The sequence below is a fragment of the Pinus tabuliformis genome, chromosome 6, assembly GCF_031772625.1.
Source record: "Pinus tabuliformis cultivar Carrire ecotype Pingquan chromosome 6, CPIR1, whole genome shotgun sequence".
Classification (NCBI taxonomy): Eukaryota; Viridiplantae; Streptophyta; class Pinopsida; order Pinales; family Pinaceae; genus Pinus; species Pinus tabuliformis.
This window is the reverse complement of record NC_142292.1, coordinates 1608981175-1609001420: the sequence shown is the minus strand read 5'-3', so window position 1 is coordinate 1609001420 and position 20246 is coordinate 1608981175. Positions and strand designations below refer to the sequence as shown.

At 38.5% G+C, this 20246-nt stretch overlaps 1 protein-coding gene across 1 annotated transcript in view; it reads left to right on the top strand.

The window, feature by feature from the left end:
* Positions 1–19949, top strand: part of LOC149265037 (calcium-binding protein CBP-like) — a 30466-nt gene extending 10517 nt beyond the window's left edge. The window contains exons 3-5 of the mRNA XM_089429099.1: positions 18747–18919; positions 19281–19299; positions 19559–19949. Coding sequence (XP_089285225.1) covers positions 18747–18919; positions 19281–19299; positions 19559–19663 — 297 coding nt within the window. The 3' untranslated portion in view covers positions 19664–19949. The remainder of the gene's footprint in view (positions 1–18746; positions 18920–19280; positions 19300–19558) is intronic.
* Positions 19950–20246: the final 297 nt, after the last annotated feature.

The window sequence follows — 20246 nt, the reverse complement described above, 5'->3', positions numbered from 1 at the left end:
AAATTAAATATGCAAGAAATATTCAATAATTTCAAGTAAATTGACCCACACTTAGAGCCATCAAAGATATTTAAAATCTAATTCCAATGATTATGAAACTTAGCATGCAAAAAATTTAAGCACTTAAATTTTGAAAATTAACTACCATGGAAACCATGAAATTTAAATGCTAATCAAGTAATTATTTCAAGTAATTCCAGAATTAAATGATTTTCTTAAGTAACTCCAATTGAGAATTTATTTATTTATTTCTTATAGTACAACTTTAAGATTATTAAAAAATTAAGTCACGTCGACTATAAGGATCTATTTTCCACAAATTAAGTTTTCTTTATCTAGCTTAAAAGGTTTTATACAAATTAAATAAAAATCCCAAAAAAATATTTTTTGAGATTTTAAGTCACAAAAACAATTAAAATTTTTGATTTTTTTCTCTAATTTTCCTAATCTTAAAAATTTTGAACAAAAATAAAAAAAGAAGAAATTTTTAAATTTTTTAACTTCTAAAACTAAAATATTGCTAAAAATTAAAAAAAGGAGGGGCAAAGTAAAAAATATAAAAATACAAAGGCTTGATTTTTTGATTCGCTGCTTTTGGAATTAGGTTATGGGAAAGGCACGTGGGAGCTCATGCGGATGGGAGGAAGGCAGATGAAGCATGGAATGAGAGGAAGAAATGATGGTTTGTAGGTAGCGGAAAGGAAGGAGCAGACGAGGATGAGGGAGGAAAGCGAACGCAGGTAGAACAAGGCTGCAGTAGATGGAAGGAGGGAGCAGGCTGTGAAGGGATATATGCAACAGAGAAGGGAGGAGATGAGGGAGCTTGGGCGACCGACATGGACGCAAAGCAGGAGATGAGACTAGGGTCGCGGGTTAGAACGAGGAAGATGGGTCGAGCAATGAGGAAGAAAGGGAGGAAACTCATGCTGAGGAGAGTGACGTGGAAAGGAAGAGACAATAAGGAAGCCGTAGGAGGATGAGGGACTTAGGACACTTACACTATTTTCTCGGTCTTCAAGTCTTGCAATCCAAGGAGGGTATTTTCCTTTCCCAGTCCAAGTATGCTTGTGATATTCTTCGTCATTTTCACATGGAAGACTGTAAGCCAGCCCCTTCTCCCTTTCAGTCTGGAGTCAAACTTTCAGTCTCTTGTACTTCTCTTGAAGTTGATGCTACCTTATACCGTCAACTTGTAGGAAAACTCTTGTATTTAACCCATACTCGTCCTGACCTTTCCTTTGTTGTTGGCCTTGTTGCTCGTTTTATGCAAAACCCCCGTGAAAGTCATTAGAAAGCAGCTAAAAGAATACTTCGTTATGTTCGAGGTACAGTACAGTTTGGGATTCATTACAGTGCCAAAGCAGCTCCTCTATTAGTTGGTTTCACTGATTCTGATTGGGCTGGTGACCCTGATGATCGGAAGTCTACTGTCGGTTATGTTTTCACTCTTGGTTCAGGACCTATTACATGGGCTTGTAAGAAACAGGCTGCCATTTCTCTTTCGTCAGCAGAAGCAGAGTATCGTGGTGCCGTGGAAGCTAGTAAGGAAGCCTTGTGGCTTCGTCAGATCCTATCAGAGTTTGGCTTTGAGCAACAGCATCCAACCACACTTTGGTGTGATAATCAAAGTTCCATTCAGCTATGCAAAGATCCAGTCCAGCATCAGCGCAGCAAACACATTGAACTACACATGCACTTCATCAGAAAGCTCATTCATGACCATGTTCTTGAAGTGCAATATTGTCCAACAGATGATCAGGTTGCAGACATCTTCACAAAGGCTCTCACAGAGGCGAAGTTCACTAAACTTCGATATATTCTTGGAGTTCAGGAAGTTGTCACTAAGGGGGGATAGGCTCTAGTGCCTCCTTCCTTCTCCTATTGTGTCATATTTGTAAATCCTTCAATCCTATCCCAAGTTGTTCTTAAGGGGGGATGTTAGGATATTCCGACACATAGGATATAGTTAAGTTCAACTTGGTCTAGTGTAGAGTTAGGTAAAGTGTGTTTCTTTACCGTTGTACATTTTGTAACTTACAATCCGACGGTCACGATATGTAGTGATCCGACGGTTCATTCTCTCCTCGGTATTATTGACACTTGATCCGTGGCTTGACACCCGATTGGTCCATGAGTTCTATTTAAAGCGCATGGAGGGTCATTGTTCGGGTAATCCGTGCATGAGAGAAGCTTATGTAAAATTTCATTCTTTGATTAATAAATTGCCTGTAGTAGCCACGTTGGCACAGGCCGTGGACTGTTTCCCTCTTTGAGGGTTTTAACCACGTCAAAATACTGGTGTATTGATCTGTGATCTGGTTGTGAGCGGTGTCCTTTTGGTGTTCTTTCTGAGGAACTTACCCTGTAAATTCCTACAATGAGGAGGCTTCAGGGAAGAAGAAAAACACAATAGAAGAGGGTTGCGATTTGGCAGCAACAAATGAAAAAAAACGCAACAAGAAAAAACGATTTCGAGTAGAGGAAAAGAAAGGAAAAACGCAAAGAGCTTAGTAGCGAAATTTGAAGGTTTCAAAGTAGTGAATGGTAGCCCAAGAACCTTAAAAAATTTCCTAGAAAGGAAGAGACAGTAAGGAGGCTCTAGGAGGATGAGGGAATGAGGAGGCCACGGGGAAGAAGAAAAACGCAATAGAAGAGGGTTGTGATTTGGCAGCAACAAATGAAAAAAAAACGCAGCAAGAAAAAAGATTTTGAGCAGAGGAAAAGAAAGGAAAAACACAAAGAGCTTAGCAACAAAATTTGAAGGTTTCAAAGTAATGAATGGTAGCCCAAGAACCTTAAAAAATTTCCTAGAAAATTATATTTTAAATTGATATACTTCTGCTTCAAATTTGTTCTCAGAAAAACTTATGAAATCCTTCGATCTAAATTTGAAACCCTTAGAAAAAAGTTCTCTGAATAATCTTCCTTGCTAATTTTTATTAAGGCCAGATCTTGCCCTCCAAGGTCTAGATCTGGCTCCAAATTAAAATTTTCCTTTAGATTTGCACTTGCAAAATTGAAAACAAAAATACCCAGATCTCGATATACGCAAAAAATAAATAAAACCCCAACACCCAAATTAAAAAAAATCTCTGATCTATACAACATAATTTCAGATCTATACAAATGAGTTATAGATCTATCAGATCTGAGGAGTATGAGTCCAACTCCGCTCCCAGATCTGTAGATTTAAAGCTCTTCCTAGCCAGATCTATCAGTTGTGCACAAGTTATAAAATATATTTAAATTTTTTAATGAGGTACTAGCCCATAAGCACTCTGCAGAAAAATGGATCGTTAGATAATCTCAAAATTTTAATCCGGAAGGCTCTCTAAATCCCAAGTTTCGAGAGTCGGTTGGTCCAACCAAGGAATTCCCCAAACGCCCAAAATCTCTGAATAAAGATGACTTTTGCACACTTAAAATATAAGCCGTCAAATTAATAGAGGTATAAAATAGCAATCAAATCTTCAAAGATTGGAGATACTTGCTAATCGAATAAAAATCTTAATGCTATCTTAAAACCCAACAATTTAAGCAAGATACCTGTGCAATAAATTGATCTACAAGAGCTATTAACCAACAACTTATAAATAAGATCAACAAAATTTAAACACACGTTACCATAAGATACCATAGAGGAACACTGCCATCAAGTAAGACCCCAAAGACTTTGCGTTTTATTATTCCAGAAAAGTTTATGAGAGCTTCAAGAGCTAGTACACCATTCAATGATCAGATCCAATAGACTGACACCAACTTCTAATTTATAGATAAATTCTCTAATGATTAGTTGGCTTGATCCCTGTCAAATTAATCTCGACCGTTCATAAAGATTTAATTGACTTTTAATTATCACCATTGGAATTGTGAATTTTTCATTTAATTGATTTTTAATTAACTCAAAATTAATTATTTTGAGTTGATTTCTTAAAAAAAGTGACTTTGACTTAACCAACAAGGCCCAAGGGTCCAATTTTTTTTGATTTCTTCAATATTCCCTTGGTCCGGGACCTCCAAAAATATTTTCTTTAAAACCCACGAATTTTACCTTTGGAGAATTTAATTTGACCTAGGACACAAAATTAATTAAATTTCTGGCTTTAGGATTCTAATTTAATTTTGCCAGAAAATTTAATTAATTGACTGATGAGAGGATTAATTTTTTTTCCCAATCCTCTAATATTTAGCCATGGTGTCTAATTATGAGGGACCATGCACTAAATATTTTTCATATGAAGATATTACAATTTAATACATGAAAGGGGGACATCTGTTTGTTATAGACCCTAAAAAATCTACTCAATTCTGCGACTCAAAATATGATCTAGTAGACTAAATAATTTGTAATAAAATCATTTAGCCAATTAGCTAGGATTATTCTCAAATTACATTTACAAGGACTCAATAAAAAACACTAGGACTCACTTAATATTTTGATGACAAAATCCACTCTAGCTTTAGGGTGAGGTTGGAGGGAAAAACTCTGTCGATCATTTGTGTCTAGAGATAGATGAATCAGTGAGACAAAAAACCTCTTAGGATAGAAATCGTCACTAGAATACTATGCTTGCTTAGGTTGTTACATACATGATGGTCTTACTAAGATCATTTACACTATAAACATGCAGAATGCGTCTACATCTTCAACAAATTGTCGACTGATGATGAAATCTGAATGATGCAAACACTTGCACATGATAGATCCCTTTTGCGAAATAATGGTGTATTGCTATGTGGTCGTTGACATAGAGTGGTCAACACTCTATAAACCCATTTTGCTATGGGTTGTATGGAATTGTTAGCTCCCTCTTGATTCTTGCCTCCTTGTAGAAACCCACAAACTCCTTACAGATATACTCTTCTCCACTGTCTGATCTCAAGACTTTGATCTTCTTTCTTGTTTTGTCTTCGACTAGAGCTTTGAACTCATGAGACTTGCCAGAGACCTCATATTTGGCCTTTAAGAAGTAGATCCAAAGTCTTGGGAAATAATCATCAATAAAGGAAACATAATATGTGCTTTCTCTTATGGATGCTATTGACATTGCTCCACAAATATCCCAATTATACAAGGTTTAGAATCCCCTTAGACCTATGTTCGCTACTTGGGAAAGCAACCTTGGCATGCTTGCCAAGTGTGCACCTTTTGCATACACCATCCTGCTCAGTACTAAACTCTAGAAGATTTGTGACTATCTCCCTTGGAATACACAATGCCTTGTGATGCAAGTGCCCTATCCTCTTGTGCCACAACTCGCACAAGTTGTTATTATTATGCACCAAGGCTTAAACAGTTTCACTTTGCAACTTGTACAAATTACGTTATTTGACACTTATCACTTGAGCTCTAAGTAACAAGATACATCCAAATAGGGCCCATGTCTTGTATCCTATGTGTCATACATGTGCCCTCACTATGGGCCTTATAAAAGAGGCCCCCAACATATAAAAACATGTTTTCCCTTTCATTTGAGGTAATTTCACTTAAGAGGTTGGAGGTGTGAGACGTTTTAGAGTGCAATTGATGGTTATTATGCAATGTTAGAAGGGATTCCAAATGTTTGACAAGTGGATTTATCCACCGTTCTTCAAGTTTTTTCCTATAAAAGTCCATTCTCTTCCTCAGTCCATAGAAATCATGGCTCAATCATCAAGGGCATTCTGAAAAAATCAGAGGAAAGAGAGGAATGCCCCCATTGGTGTTGTTTTCCCTCCATTTTCTTCAGTGCTTGTTAGTACTCCATTTGTTGGAAGTGGGGCTACAACAGTAACTTCAAATGCTGAAAAACACTATTTTAGCAAGACAACAGGGTTGAGAGCAAAAAATGTATGATTGAATTTGTCTTTCCTTGTAGGACTTTCTAGGGTCATGCTTGCTTGTTGTTTCTTGGTGTTGGCTAGGTCTTTTTTGGGTTTTTGCTAACTAGAGTTGAGAGCTAGAGGATTGCACTAGACTTGCGATGAGGTTATGGTATGTACATGAATTTTGTGTGTATATATATATGTATATATATATATATATATATATATATATATATATATATAAAGTGGTCCATCATTAAAAAATTATTGCATACTTGATTTTTCGCTATCTATATCTTCATGGTTTGGTAATACTCAACGCTTGTATGTCAAGCTGATTTGACATAAGTCAAGTTGAAATTGTTGAATGATTTAGCATTAATATTGAAGAGAGCATATTTAGCTACCATAAGTGAATTTTGGATTTGGTTTTTGTATGATAAGCTTGGCCTAGAGGGTTGAGCCTTATTGGGACACATGTTTGGTATCTTTTCTCTTAGATAACATTATTGGTTTGGGTTGTTAAGAGGTGAAATATTGCCTATTGTGCAATCTTTATCATATTTCGCAACAACTTTAACTTTGAAAACTCACAGGGTTAAGATTTAGGAAATCTTTAGGAAAGGTGAAATTTTTGAAGTTGAATTAATTGCCCAAAACTAGGAAATTTGTACACAAATAATGCACTGTTAAATTTCCATGAAACTCTACAACTACTTAGTGAATTTCTGAAAACTAGGGCACTGAACAGTGAAACCAAATTTACTTTCACGAAGATATAGAGTTTCTTAACAAATTAGAAGCAGTAGAATAAAACACCTGTGATAAAAACACATGTACACAAATTAACACTTATTTTCTCAGGGAACCCAACAATTAAAACCTGTTTCCTTGATGTGGTATTTTTATTGATTGTTCTAGAGCAATTGGATCTACTACAAAGCAACCTGTCTCTGATAAACCATTTTGCTTCTTCTCACAAATCTTAACTGATACATTTGATATCAGCTTGCCTTGATCATTGCTTGATCTCAACCCTCTAGCACACAACTGTTCCTCTATTGCCTTCTTGGCTTGCTCTGCAAACCCTGCGCTCTTCCCCTTTATCTTTGCGCACTGGAAGAATCCTAAATCCTTGCGCACTAGGTCCCTATTTCCTAGTGCATACAAGGCTCCTAAATCCTAGCGCAAATTTGCCTTTATTTCCTTGCGCATATTTGGCTCCTATCTTGTAGTGCAATTCCTCCTATTCTCTTGCACACTTGTGACTTCCTACTCCTTGGGACACAAGCTATGCGCACAATCAATCTCCTAAATTCTAGCACACTTGTGATCTCCTATTTCTTAGGACACAAGTTCTACACTCTCCATAATCAAAGATACTCTCACAAACTTGTGAACTATCTTGTCTCACAAACCTTGTGCACAAAACTTACAAATTCCTCTGCCTCTCTCCTCCTCTTTATATACCGAATTCGAACATGCAAGGAGGCCTAGTTCTCTTTTAGAAGTTGAGTTCTGATTAAGAGCTACTTAGAGTTCTTCTCGTCCTTTCTCCAATCAACACTAGAGTTCTTAACTTGTTCTTTCTCCAATCAACATTGGAGACTAAATCGTTCTTCCTTCAATCAAGACTGAAGACTAACTTGCTCTAAGTAAACTTGTAAATGCCACCTCATCCTGTAGTCAAACTGATGAAGATTTCCACTTAATTGAAACTCCAACTCTATGCATTTAGCACCTGATGATGATGGGTTTTGTCATGTAGCTTTGCCCAGGCCTGGAAGAGGCACCCTGCTGGTCACCTGAAGGTTCAGTCTTCTGCTCGTCGGCTGGCTTGTTGTCTTTCCCAATGAATTGCTGCAGAATCTTGATCAACACAGTGAGTTTCTTCGTCATGGTGTCGACTTGTTGGATTGCACTCAGTTTGAACTCGCTGCTTTCCACCACTGCCATGTGATCATGCGCAATAGTTTCAACAAACTGCTTGAGTTTACGCAGCTGATCCGCGTGCTCCCCCTGGACGTCCATGGCTTTGGCAAGGAGGGTCTTCATTCGCCAAGCTTCTGCCTGAGTTCTTACGAACTGAGTGGCCCGGGTGCTGGGAGTTCCCGGGTCCTGGATCCAGTCGACCTCATTTTCGATTTGCTGATCAGAGAGTTTGATTTCCTCATCCTTGACCGTGGCCTCTAAATCAATAATTCTGCGCTTGTTTCGTTGCGAGGTTCGCCTCTCGAACATCTCCTTGGCCTGCTGCAAATCTTTGTTGGCAGATTGATTGCGGCTAGTCTCCCCAGCCATAGTGCTGCTTTCTTGCCTAGCAGAATCTCGATCGTTAATTGCAGAAAGAGGAGGGACGAGAATGCTATCCACAGAAACAATGTCTGTCGTTGGGTAATTGAGAGTGATTATATAATCAAAATCGGGGAGGTTTCCGGCGAGTGATCGGATAAATTTGTGCAACTTGCACGTCTGATCACCATTATTGCGACGTGAAGGATTTTTGTTTGGGATTTGGGATAATTGAGCCCTCCTACAGTCGCCGCGCCCTGCATGCCCCGAAATGTGCCATGTGTCCTTGGTCGTTGTAATGATTCGGCGGCTCATATCACTCCAGATTATGGCCCTGCCCAAATCTTTGTCACCTGCTGCTTTCATGGTTGCCCTCATCCTGTATGTCCTTCGCATGCTGCTTGGAATAAATGGTATACGCCTAGTCAGCCTGTTCATGCCATTATGGAGAAGGTCTATTCGACCCTCCGGACGGGCTCCACTGTCGTCACCATATCCAATTGTGAGAGCTGGATGCACTTGCTCTTTAATTGCGGGTTGTCGACCTGCTGCCAACAACTGTCCCATATTTCGTTGGGGTGTTCAATCCCATGATTAGCCAAGTGGCATTACGCCTTACTGCATGAAAGATGAGTCCTTTCATTGCCCCGATCATTTTGGCAATGTTGTCTGTGACTTTGGACAGTCGCCAATGTTTGGTTACTTTGCTAGTTGGCGTTCTTCCCTGGATTCTCCTGGCTACATTAATGGTCACCTCTGAGTGTCCTTCAATTACTGCCTTGCCTGTTTGATTAGTTTGGAGGATCTTCAACCCTTTTTCCAGTGCTGCAAACTCCATTTCATTATTGGTGCCTTCCCCCAGAGGATTCTTTTATCATTGTTATCCACAACTTATATACAAATAAATTTGCATTTGGTTTACTTGATGAAAAATTGGTTCGTATTTTGAATTTTGATGTGAACAATTTAAAGGTTCATTGAGATGTTCCTTGCATGCAATATTGATATTGAGTTGAATTGTAGACACATAATCTGGCACTTTTATCCATCTCGTGAATGCAAGTGAGGCTAGTGATCCATCCCATTACAAATGATTAGGGTAAGTCAAAACCATCCCAATAATCTCAATGCCATATGAATTTGTTTCAATATCTTCATAGATTCTTTTGTATTTAAGGGTTATGTTAGCATTGTCTTGTATACATAATGGGTTGTGGTTAGAATTATGAGTTAGAATGTTGGATTGAGCCTTGCTAGTTTTAGCATTAAAATTTCCAAGAAGAAGAATATACTTTTTAATTTTCATGGTAGCAATATCGTTCTCTAAGTTATTAAAAATGTGGTCAATCGCGACATTGGGATTCTTGTAAAGGGTACATTTGAAAGGTAGTAGAGGAACAAATAACAAGGAAAATTCTGTCTTTGTATTCATTGTGGTATTTGTTATCCAACATTTGATACAATGATTTAACATGTGATTTCATCAAGTCTCAGAGGTTTCTTGGGTGGTTGGTAATTATAGCCTTCCAAAGGTTGGAATTTTGGTAGAGGCTATTTTAGTTGTGCATCATTTTATTTCATGGATTTTTGGGATTGACTTGGAGGTAGCATTTTTGGATGGTGTTTTCTCCTTTGTTGATGGTTCATCTTTATTGTTGCACATCTATGATTGATGGATCTTTAGGTCTTATGGATTCATCTCATGTTCTGGTTGATGATTATGAGATTCTTTGGTTGATGCTATGCTTTTGCTACATGATGAGCTCCTTTCATATAGTGGGTATGCCTAAGTTTTTGTGACACCATCACATCAATGGTTCAGATTCTTGGTACTCATGGATGATGATGCTGTACTTGCTAGTGAGAGTGCTCTAGTGTTAGAGGTGTTTGTGATGTTCCTATTGTGACACTATGACAAAATAAACAAGAACCTTCATAGAGTGCACCCTATAGAGCATAGTTTTGGTGATATGTCATGTTTTGAGTGGTCAACGTACTCCATGTGCCACTCATTGCTTTAATGCTAGAGAGTTTGGCTTTTTCTACACGTTTTGACATTGAGATTGCACTTTGTGATGGATGTACACTTCATATCTCTTAAGCACTCAAGTGTCCTTGAAAGGTTTTGACACATGGGATACTTTATGATGACATGGACTATTCACTCCTAGTGAAATGCTCTTTTTGTGTAGCTATTTTGAGGTAAGCCTAGCCCTCACAACAAATAGTTGACTTATTTGAGTTTGTTTTGGAGCACCCTAGTGCTTTGAGGATGGCTTCTCATGACTCATCTTGATAGTCTTATACAAATTGCAACCTTTGGGTCACCTTACCTTGGGCGTTGTGTAGACGCATAGGGATCCATTTACTACTTGCCTTGGGCATTGCAACACTTGCATTAGGAGCCATGATGCTACATCGAGAGTATGATTTTTATTTTGAATTGTGCCATTGCCTTGAGTGTTATGACATTGGGTTAGGAGTTGTAGCATTGTCGCTACATTGGGAGTTGTGACATTGCATTTGAGTGTGGTGTCATTGCATTGGGAGCGGTGATGTATACCTTGGCTGTTAGAGAAAGTGGTTAGCATATGGATTTCCACATTTGAAGAGCTTCTAGATGGAACACTGATTTTCTTTGTCAGACTTGTATGATAGCTCATCACTTATATCATTGTTTATGGCTAGGAAGGGGCCATACCCTTTTCTATGGTTGGTTGTTGGCATTTTCGACGAGGATTGATGAGTTAGGTGGTTTAACCTTGATGTTGGGGGAATCTAGCTACTTACACATAATTAGATGATGATACACCTTGGAGACCACTGTTACATGTTATTTTTAGGAGGAATGTGTCACCTACCTGATCCACATGTGTGCGCTATGTGGGATTCATTGCATATTTTGAGCGCGATCTAGCGTGAGGAGCAAATATCTTTTATGTTTTGACAGATTGTCCAGATTTTTACTAGATCAATGCCATTAGATCCAAAATGGTCACTGGGCTTCCAAAATGTGGTTATAATGGATATTACGTAAGAATTGACATAGTTATGGTGCTTTTAAAATTTGTCGTGGGAAATTTTTTGCTGCATTTTGACCAAGCATTTGAGGATCATCCCACCTTTATTGCTTGAGTGCTTTGGTTATTTTGGGAGTTCATTATTGATGTATGCACATGGTGGATAGTGCCCTAGCTATTGTTTTATACACTTGACCTGTGAATAATATTAGAATGCCAGACATACGAGGACAATATTGCCAGAAACACAGAAATAACACATGAAATGAGACAAGTTGCAAAGATATTATATTATTCAGAACAGTGTTGCGAGGGAGCGCCTCCCACCCCCTCGATCCCCTTCCCAATCCGCGCTTCGGGCGGGAGCGACTCGGGAGCGGGTCGGGAGCGCGTTCCCGAAATCGCTCCCGAAAAGGGAGCGATTTCGGGAGCGTGCTCCCTATAAAAAAAAACGCTCCCTATCTTTTCGGGAGCGTTTTTGAGAGTGTTTTGCCTTTTTTGCAATTTTTTTTTTTGCAATGATGTTCCAAATGCAATTTTTTTCAAAGAAACAAATAAGTTTTGAGTGGGGCAGCTTAATGATCAAGTCTATGGCCCTAGTATTGATATGCGATTCATGGTAATGTTAAATTCTTAAAGTAAAAGTGACATTCTCCTTAATATTCATTTTCATCCTTTTACTTTAAGAATTTAACATTACCATGAAATGACTCAGGATGTTTGAGAGTGGTTCCGACCTCATTGGATTTCATATGGAGAAAGTAGAATTTTAGATTTCATTCAAAATCCAGCAGACTTATCAATTTTTCAGGATTTCAGGATTGCAACGTTTCCAGTGAATTTTGTCATGTATTAGGGTATGGAACTCGTATTTAATCAAGAGCACCAATCCCTCTATGTACCTTGATGTTAGTGACATTGGTTGTCGAACTCCTCTATCATGACCCTCCTAAAAATGTAGGCATCACTCAAACAAAATCTTGACTTGACATGCTATGCTTTTTCTATCTTATGTTAATGCTTAGAGGGTGATATTAATGACAAAGATCCCTATACAGATACAGAGGTAATGCCAAAGATACCTCTGGATATTAATGCTTAGAGGGTGATATTAATGACAAAGATCCTGATTTTCCAACAAGACGAAAAAATTATACATTTCTCGTGGTGGCAAGAGGCCCAAGCATAAGCAATAGATAATAGATTTACTTGTCATTTCGAGATTCTAGTAGTTTTTATAACTATTGACTCTTTCATATTTATTATGATATTTTTTTAAACAATATATGACAATTTAAGTTTGAAGTTGGCAATTCCAACTCATTAGTAATGAATTATGAATATGATCCTTCATGAAAGTTGAAAGTTGTTTCATTTCATTTTATAACATTTCATTTCATGTTAGATATTATTTGTTGTAATGGTTACACTTAGCTTACAAGTACAACTTTGGTGATCAATGATGATAAATGTTATATATTGTTTTGAAAGCTTGAAACTTTAAGATTGAAGAATCGTGAGATTCAATATGTTGTATGTTACTAACTTGTGGACGTGGTTGATGAAGATTATAACTTCTAGATGATTGTTGTTATATGGTTCAATTTATGTTTTTTTTTTATATCTAATTCATCATTCTACATGTTTTTGTTGACATATGTGTATCAAAATATATATATATATATATATATATATATATATATATATATATATATATATCTATATATATGTATATATATATATATATATAAAAACGCTCAGGGATTCGCTCCTATATCGGGAGCTTTTGAAAATGTCGCTCCCACACCCGTTTTCGCTCCCGCTCCCCGCTTTCATTCCTGCTCCCAAGTAACACTGATTCAGAAGCATAATGCAATGTTCTTTTGCCTCTTCGAGGGGGCAATTTCCAACAAAGTAGAGCTCAATTACAATAAAACTCGACAAGACTTTCTTTGCTATCTAACGAGGCCCCTTGGGCTTATTACATAAATAAAGGGCTTAGTGTTGGACCCTAACATGCCCTCCCCCTTCAAAAGCAATCTTGTCCTTAAGGCTGAAGCCGTGGAAACTGTTGAAGAATAGTGGCGGGCTCCCATGTTGCATCTTCCGAAGAAGTGTCTTTCCATTTGATGAGGACTTCCTTGATCGTGCAACCACGAAGATGTCTTTCTTGAGCATCTAGGACCTATTCGGGTCTGAGCCAAAGTGAACCTTCCTCGTCCAATTTTGGTAGAACTGTTTGAACCTTGTAATTGTTCCCCACAACTTTCTTGAGGCAGGATACATGGAAGACTGGGTGGATTTTTGAAGTGGCCGACAATGCCAGTTTGTAAGCGACGATGCCGATACGTTGAATTACCTGATAAGGCCCATATAATTTTGGGGCTAATTTCTGGCAGCCCTTTTCTTTGAGAGAGGTCTGCTTATAAGGTTGGAGTCACAAAAACACTTGGTCACCCACTTGAAATGACCTCTTTGATCGGTGTTGTTGGCCTTGTTGCTTCATCCGGTTTTGAGCTTGATGGAGATTATCTTTGAGATGAGTTATCATGGTGGCACAGTTCTGAAGGAGCTTATCAATTGCCTGCACTTTGGAAGATCTTGGGAGATAAGAAGCTGGTGAAGGTGGAAGTTGGCCATACACTGCCTCATATGACATCATCTTGGTGGCTTTATGATAGTTAGTGTTATACCACCATTCAGCTAAAGGTAGCCACTGTACCCATTGACGCTGCTTGTCTGAAGTGAAGCACTGTAGATAGGTCTCCATACATTTGTTGACTGCTTCTGTCTGGCCATCTGTTTGGGGATGATAAGCGATACTCATTTGGAGTTTCGTGCCCTATAGCTTGAATAATTCTTGCCAAAAATTGTTGGTGAAAGTGGGATCTTGATCAGACACAATGAAAGTCGGCGTGCTGTGTAGTTTGAATATTTGATCCATGAAAACTTGAGCCACCAATGTCAGGGTAAATGGGTGTGGTAAAGCGCAAAAATGAGCATATTTGGAAAGTTTGTCAACAACCACCATGATGATTGATTTATTGCTTGACTTTGGGAGACCTGTAATGAAATCCATGGAGACATCTATCCAAACGGAAGCAGGTAGCGACAAAGGGTTGTAAAGTGCCTGGTAGCTTGGTCATTTCCCCTTTGTTGCGCTGGGAGACTCCACATTCAACTACAAAAGTGAGAATGTCGTGTTTCATTCCTGCCTAAAAGAAAGAACGTCGTGCGCGTGCATAAGTCTTCCAAAAGCTTGAATGTCCTGTGATGGGTGAGGAGTGCAGCTCTTCCAAGATGCGAGTTTTGAGGGTGGAGTTCAGGGAGGGCACCACGCGATCCTTCTAGCAAAGAATATCATTCTTCCAAGAGTAACCTTTTGAGTAATTGGGATCTACTCGTAACCTGTTGATGTGCTGGGACAGAGGGGTGGGAGGACCATTCATGTTGGGCCTCTTCAATCCAAGCTGGTATGGGCAGAGTGAGGGGAGAGAAGGTCAACTTCATCCGTATTTGGTGATAGCCTGAGTGAAGGTCTAGTTTGGTAAAATTTTTGGCACCATGTAGTTCATCAAGTAGATCATCAACTATTGGGATAGGAGATTTGACCTTTACCATGAGCTTGTTGAGGTCCCAAAAGTCTGGGCACATGTGCCATTCGCCATCTTTCTTTAAACTATGACCACCGGGGATGAATAAGGGTTGGTGTTGGGACAAATAACACCTGCTTTGAGGAGTTCCTTGATAATTTTTTCAATCTCATTCTTTTTTGCAAAAGGATATCTATAGTGGCGTACATTAGGTGGCTAGGTCCCTAGAAGAAAAGGGATGTTATGATCATGTTCACCCCTAGAGGGTGGAAGCTCCTTGGGTTTGTCAAAAACCCGTTGGTGGTGATCCAATACCTTTTGCATATCTGGATGAATGTTAGCAGGAGTGGATTCAATGGCATGGATGGCATTGAATTGCGCTATTACCCCATGATGGCCCTTTTTTAAAAGCTTCTCCATTCGATGCGAGCTGAGGATAGTAGGAGCACTTGCTTGGAGTCCCCACAGTGTATGAGTGTGGTCATTCTGCTTAAAGCTCATATAGAGCTCTTGAAAGTCCATGGTGATAGGGCCCAGTGTGTGGAGCCATTCAACGCCAAGAACAATGTCACAACCACCCATTTCAATGACAAACATGTGGGTTTTTAAGGTGATAATCCACCATATGAAGCTTAACATTTTCACAACATCCTTCATTTCATGGTCCGCCCATCGACAAAAAGGACTTGGAAATTAGATACCACCCTCACAAAACAATAAACGACCTTTGCTACCCTCTTATGGACAAAATTATGTGTGCTGCGGCAATCAATCAACACCACCACTGACCTATGTTAATGAAATTTCTGATTTTGAGCGTTTGTGGAGAAGAAATGCTTGCTAAGGCATGGAGTGAGATAACTGGCTCATCTAGTGGATCTGTAGTATCCATGACAATGTCTGTTGCTGTTTGAGGTGCACTCTCTTCCTCCTCATTCAGTTCAGTTGACAGATCCTCATTTGCGGAGCTGTTTTCAATAGCATTGATTTGAAAGAATTTTGGTTCCTTGCATTTATGTCTAGGGGAGTATTTGTCATCACAGTGGTAGCATAGCCCTTGTTTCTGTCTTTCGGCTATTTCTGCTGGCGACATCTTTTGAACCTGAAGTGTTTGGGTTGGATGATCCTGGGGGGCAAAAGTTCGATGGTTGGATTGGGCATTTAGCGCAGTTTCTGCATCTAAGGCCTTGCGACATGCTTCCAACCAAGTACCCGGTTGATGCCTTCAAACATTGGCTTGGATGGCTTCCTTTAGGTCGCTAATGAAACATTCCATGTAAAAGGCATCTCCTAGGCCCTTAGTCCGGATGAGAAATTGTTCAAAGGCTGTAATGTAGTCTCGTATTGTACTAGTTTGTCTAAGCTTAGTGAGGCATCCCAAAAAGTGAGATTCCCTATCAAAACGGGCATAGATGGCTTTCGAGAACATGTTCCAAGTTGGCCTCCCGGATAACATTTCTAATGCCATTGCCACCATTTCCATTGCTCTTGGTCCAAGTAAAGAGCTCCCACATGTAGTTTAGTATCATCATCCCATATATTGTTGAGTTGGAAATATTGTTCCATTTGCGCCACCCATATTGCTGGGTTAGAGCCATCAAATTTGTACATGTCAAGCTTGGGTGTCTTGTGGCTCGAATATTGGTGACCCCCGTTGAAATGAAGGCAGTGGCTGGATTCTCCCTCTACGTAGGCATCAATACTGTGCTCATCCCCCATGGGTTCTTTAGCCTTGTTCAAGGCGCTTAGTACTGTTGCTTGGACTTTAGCATCAAAGGACTCCTGGAAGTCCTAGAATTGTTTCTCTAATTTTTCCACCTGCTCCGTAGCCATAGTTTGAGCCGGGTACCTGTCATATACTGGCCCTAGTCAAATTTTAAGTTTACTTAAGAGTAGTATGGTAGGAAAGAGGGAGAGCTCAGGATCTATTCATGTGGGTCACTTGAAGGCGCTCCTGGAAAAATCTTTTGATTGCATGAAAATTGGGGGGCTTATAGGCGAATGGTACCACTGCGTTCAACTCGTCGACTTTTTTTGTCTTTGTTTTTGTTTTTTGTATTAATTACTCTGAAAGGAGTCTTACTCCTCGCTGATTAATACTGCGGCGACCGAAATCCAAAATGCACGATACTACAAAATGTCCAGTGAAAATTTGAGTTGGTCTGTAGTGGTCAAAACCCTAACTGCACAAAGAATCTGCACTGTGGAAACCAAAATCCTAACTGCTGGATTTGATTTGGATGATGGCGGCAGAAACCCCAACTACTAGATCTTATCTAGACGACAGTGGCAGAACCCCAACTGCTGAGCACTGTGAAAGGTAGGAGGGCTTGTCAATCACTTTGGAGATTAGGGTTAGGGATTCATCTCTATAAAGTTATAAAATCAAAGCTAAGGAGAGAAGACACACCATGGCAGCATCACAAGACATTGAGAAAGGCATCTCAGTCAGGAGTGTGATACTCTAGTGTGTCGGGTTCGAGGAAGTGTAGAAGGGAGCATTGGAGATCTGGATCAGCCAAGGAGACTGATGACCGATCTAGGCCCTGATCTGCTCGATCAGATCCAAAAGATTTTATATCTGTAATCTTTCTTAGTTGGGCCATTATCCCAGGACGGTAGCGTAAGTAAGTTATGAATATTAATGAAGAACCGTTGATTGGGCAGAATCTGTTTCTGTCATTCTGTTTGAGATTGGTTGTGTGAAATTTGCTTCCGCTCACTAAGTTAAGAATCTAGTTGTGCTTTCATTCAGTAGATCTGTAATCTTCTAGATCAATGAATTGCTGGGTGCTAGGTTTGCTGAAAATTAACACCAATGAGATTGAGAACAATGATACTCAAGGGTCACCTTTTGTGATTAATGAGGGGGCCTTATTTTTTAGTTTAATTGCTTGCCTCATCTATTCCTGGTATGTAAGAGGACCTGTCATGAAAAGCCTATTGCTACAGAGTATGTGCATTCGTATTCAAAAAACTGTTAGTCTTTTGGTTAGAAAGTTCATTCAAAATATTGGCTAGAGTTGTTCTCCAATATTTTGCAACAAGAAAATTGGCAGTACTATTTGGCATCAAACAAAGTTTGAACCATGACAATAAATTATGAATGATGATTACTTTGACTTAAATTCTCCAGTTCTAGCTTCAATTGGTATGCGAAGAGTATCCAAAAGTCTGTGTATCTCGTAGTTCTTCATCTATCATTAAGTATTTTATAGACTAGATTATCTTTGAACAACTCCTGATTTATATTATTTGTATTTATTTGGTAGATGTCATTTGTGGTTGGTTATATTGAAAACTCTTGTCCATGAATCAGTGTTACAAAACTCTACAATTTCTCACAACCTTTTTGAATTTTTTTCCCAGTTTCCGAGGTGACAAATTTTCCTTGTTTTTCCGAATTTATGCTTGCTGAGATTTTCCTGAATCCAGTTTTGCAACATTGGCTTGATTACTGCAGTTTTGCAAGACTTGCATGAATACTGTTGACACATTTTAGACTTCATAGTGTTCATTGTGGCTTCAAAAGCCTAGGTGGGTGAAATCCTCCCTCGTCATTCCACCATATTCTTCCAAGTCTCATCGTTGTTTAATTATTTCACATGGTTGGCATGAAATCATTTTTTCTTTCTTCATAGAAGTAAACATAAACACTAATTAGTGGGGGCCCTGAGATTGACAAATGTGATATTCAAGGGACACCTTTTGTGACAATGACTGGGCTCATTGTCTAGTTTAATTGCTTGCCTCAATGTACCTGTTAAGTAATTGTTCTCGCCATGAAACACCTGTTGCTATAGAGTGTGCATTCTATTTCAAGTAATGATCTTTTTTCAGTTAAAAGGTTAAAATTAAAGCATTGTCTAATATTTCCCACTTAGACATGTGAATACTTTGCTATGCTACATATTTTCCTGTTGTTTGAGCCTAGTTTCTTCATCTGCAACTTAAAATGTATTAATTAGATAGAGATATCGAGGTTGTTCTGTCCAAGATTGCAAATCATTTTTTTTTTTGGGTATTATAAATGCAGGCAATCTTTGAGAGGTTTGACAGAGATCGTAGTGGGAAGATTGAATCGATGGAATTGCGAGATGCACTTCTTAGTTTGGGATATTCGGTATCACCAACAATTTTGCAAATTCTGGTTTCAAAATATGACAAGACAGGCCAATCCAGGGGAATTGATTATGATAACTTCATAGAGTAAGTTCTGTGGCATTTCAATCAGGACTTCTTTATGATGTATAATTTAAAAAACAATGGATGATGATGCTATAAAGGTATCTACCAAAGGACCGTTATTTTGGTTTAAAGCTGATATCTTTATGGTGCAATAGGAATTTTCTTCTTCATTTTGTTGGTAAATGCATCTTGTATTTCATAAGTGAACGATAATATTTCAAGAATTATATATCATGGAGCCAAAGCATGGGCATACTGGTTCATGAATTATTCAGGGGTATTATATGTCAGATGGGGTGCTTACTGGGAACCGACAAAGTTTGAGGGCACCCATTTTGATATCTTTCTAACTAGAATTTCTGTATCACTTTTGAATGTGCAGGTGCAGCCTTGTTGTTAAGGTAAATTTCAGGAAAACCAGTTTACCCATGTCCCAGTTAGACATAGCAAGATGCCTTGTTCTGTCAAAGCAACAAAAATGGGAAGTGATAATGGATAGTGGCTGTAAATATAATTATAAGTAGTTGCAGATATCGTTGGGCACTTCATTTTAGCAAATCCACTAGAAAGGAAATATATCTGAATATAAATTTTTGATTTTGTATTATGTTTTTATTTTTGGAATTAATCTCTGATATATTCTACGTCCACTTACTGCAGGGACTTACTGATAAGTTCAAGGAGAAAGACAAGAGTTATGTTGGTACAGCCACTTTGACCTATGAGGAGTACATGCAAATAGTCTTACCATTTATTGTTGCCTAGAGAGGTTTTGACTTGATTGTGATACCATAGTTGCATGTACTTTATTAGAAAGAGATTGTGCCGTGTGATAATAAAGGTTGCTCTTTTCGCATAGGATTTGTTTGACTTGCTTTGTCTGGTTAAAGTTGGTTACATATAACAACTTAAAGAAATTCAATTGCGTCATTATACAGACAAAGCGTAGTGTACTTGATGGAGTAATCATATTATTATCATCGCACTGAGTATAACAGTATTGATAAGTAATTAGTTATCATGAATAGATAAGGTAGCATCTTTTGGGCTATGTTTTGCGTTTCTTTGTTCTTACCATGTTTTAAAATTATGATTTTTATGTTGTTCATATATGCGTTTTTTATATTTATCTTTCCCTCAACTCCAATCCATTCCCTCTGTCCTCCACCAATTCAAAATATGAAGGTCCTTAATTGCCTGTGAACTTAAACATTGAAATTCCTGCTCTTTCAAAAGCTATCCTTATTAAAGTGACCCCTTTGTCTGATTATAGAAAAGAAAGGATCAGTATTGAAATATTATTCTCTTTAATTTTTTTCATATTTCTAAATAATACTTCGCTCTGGTT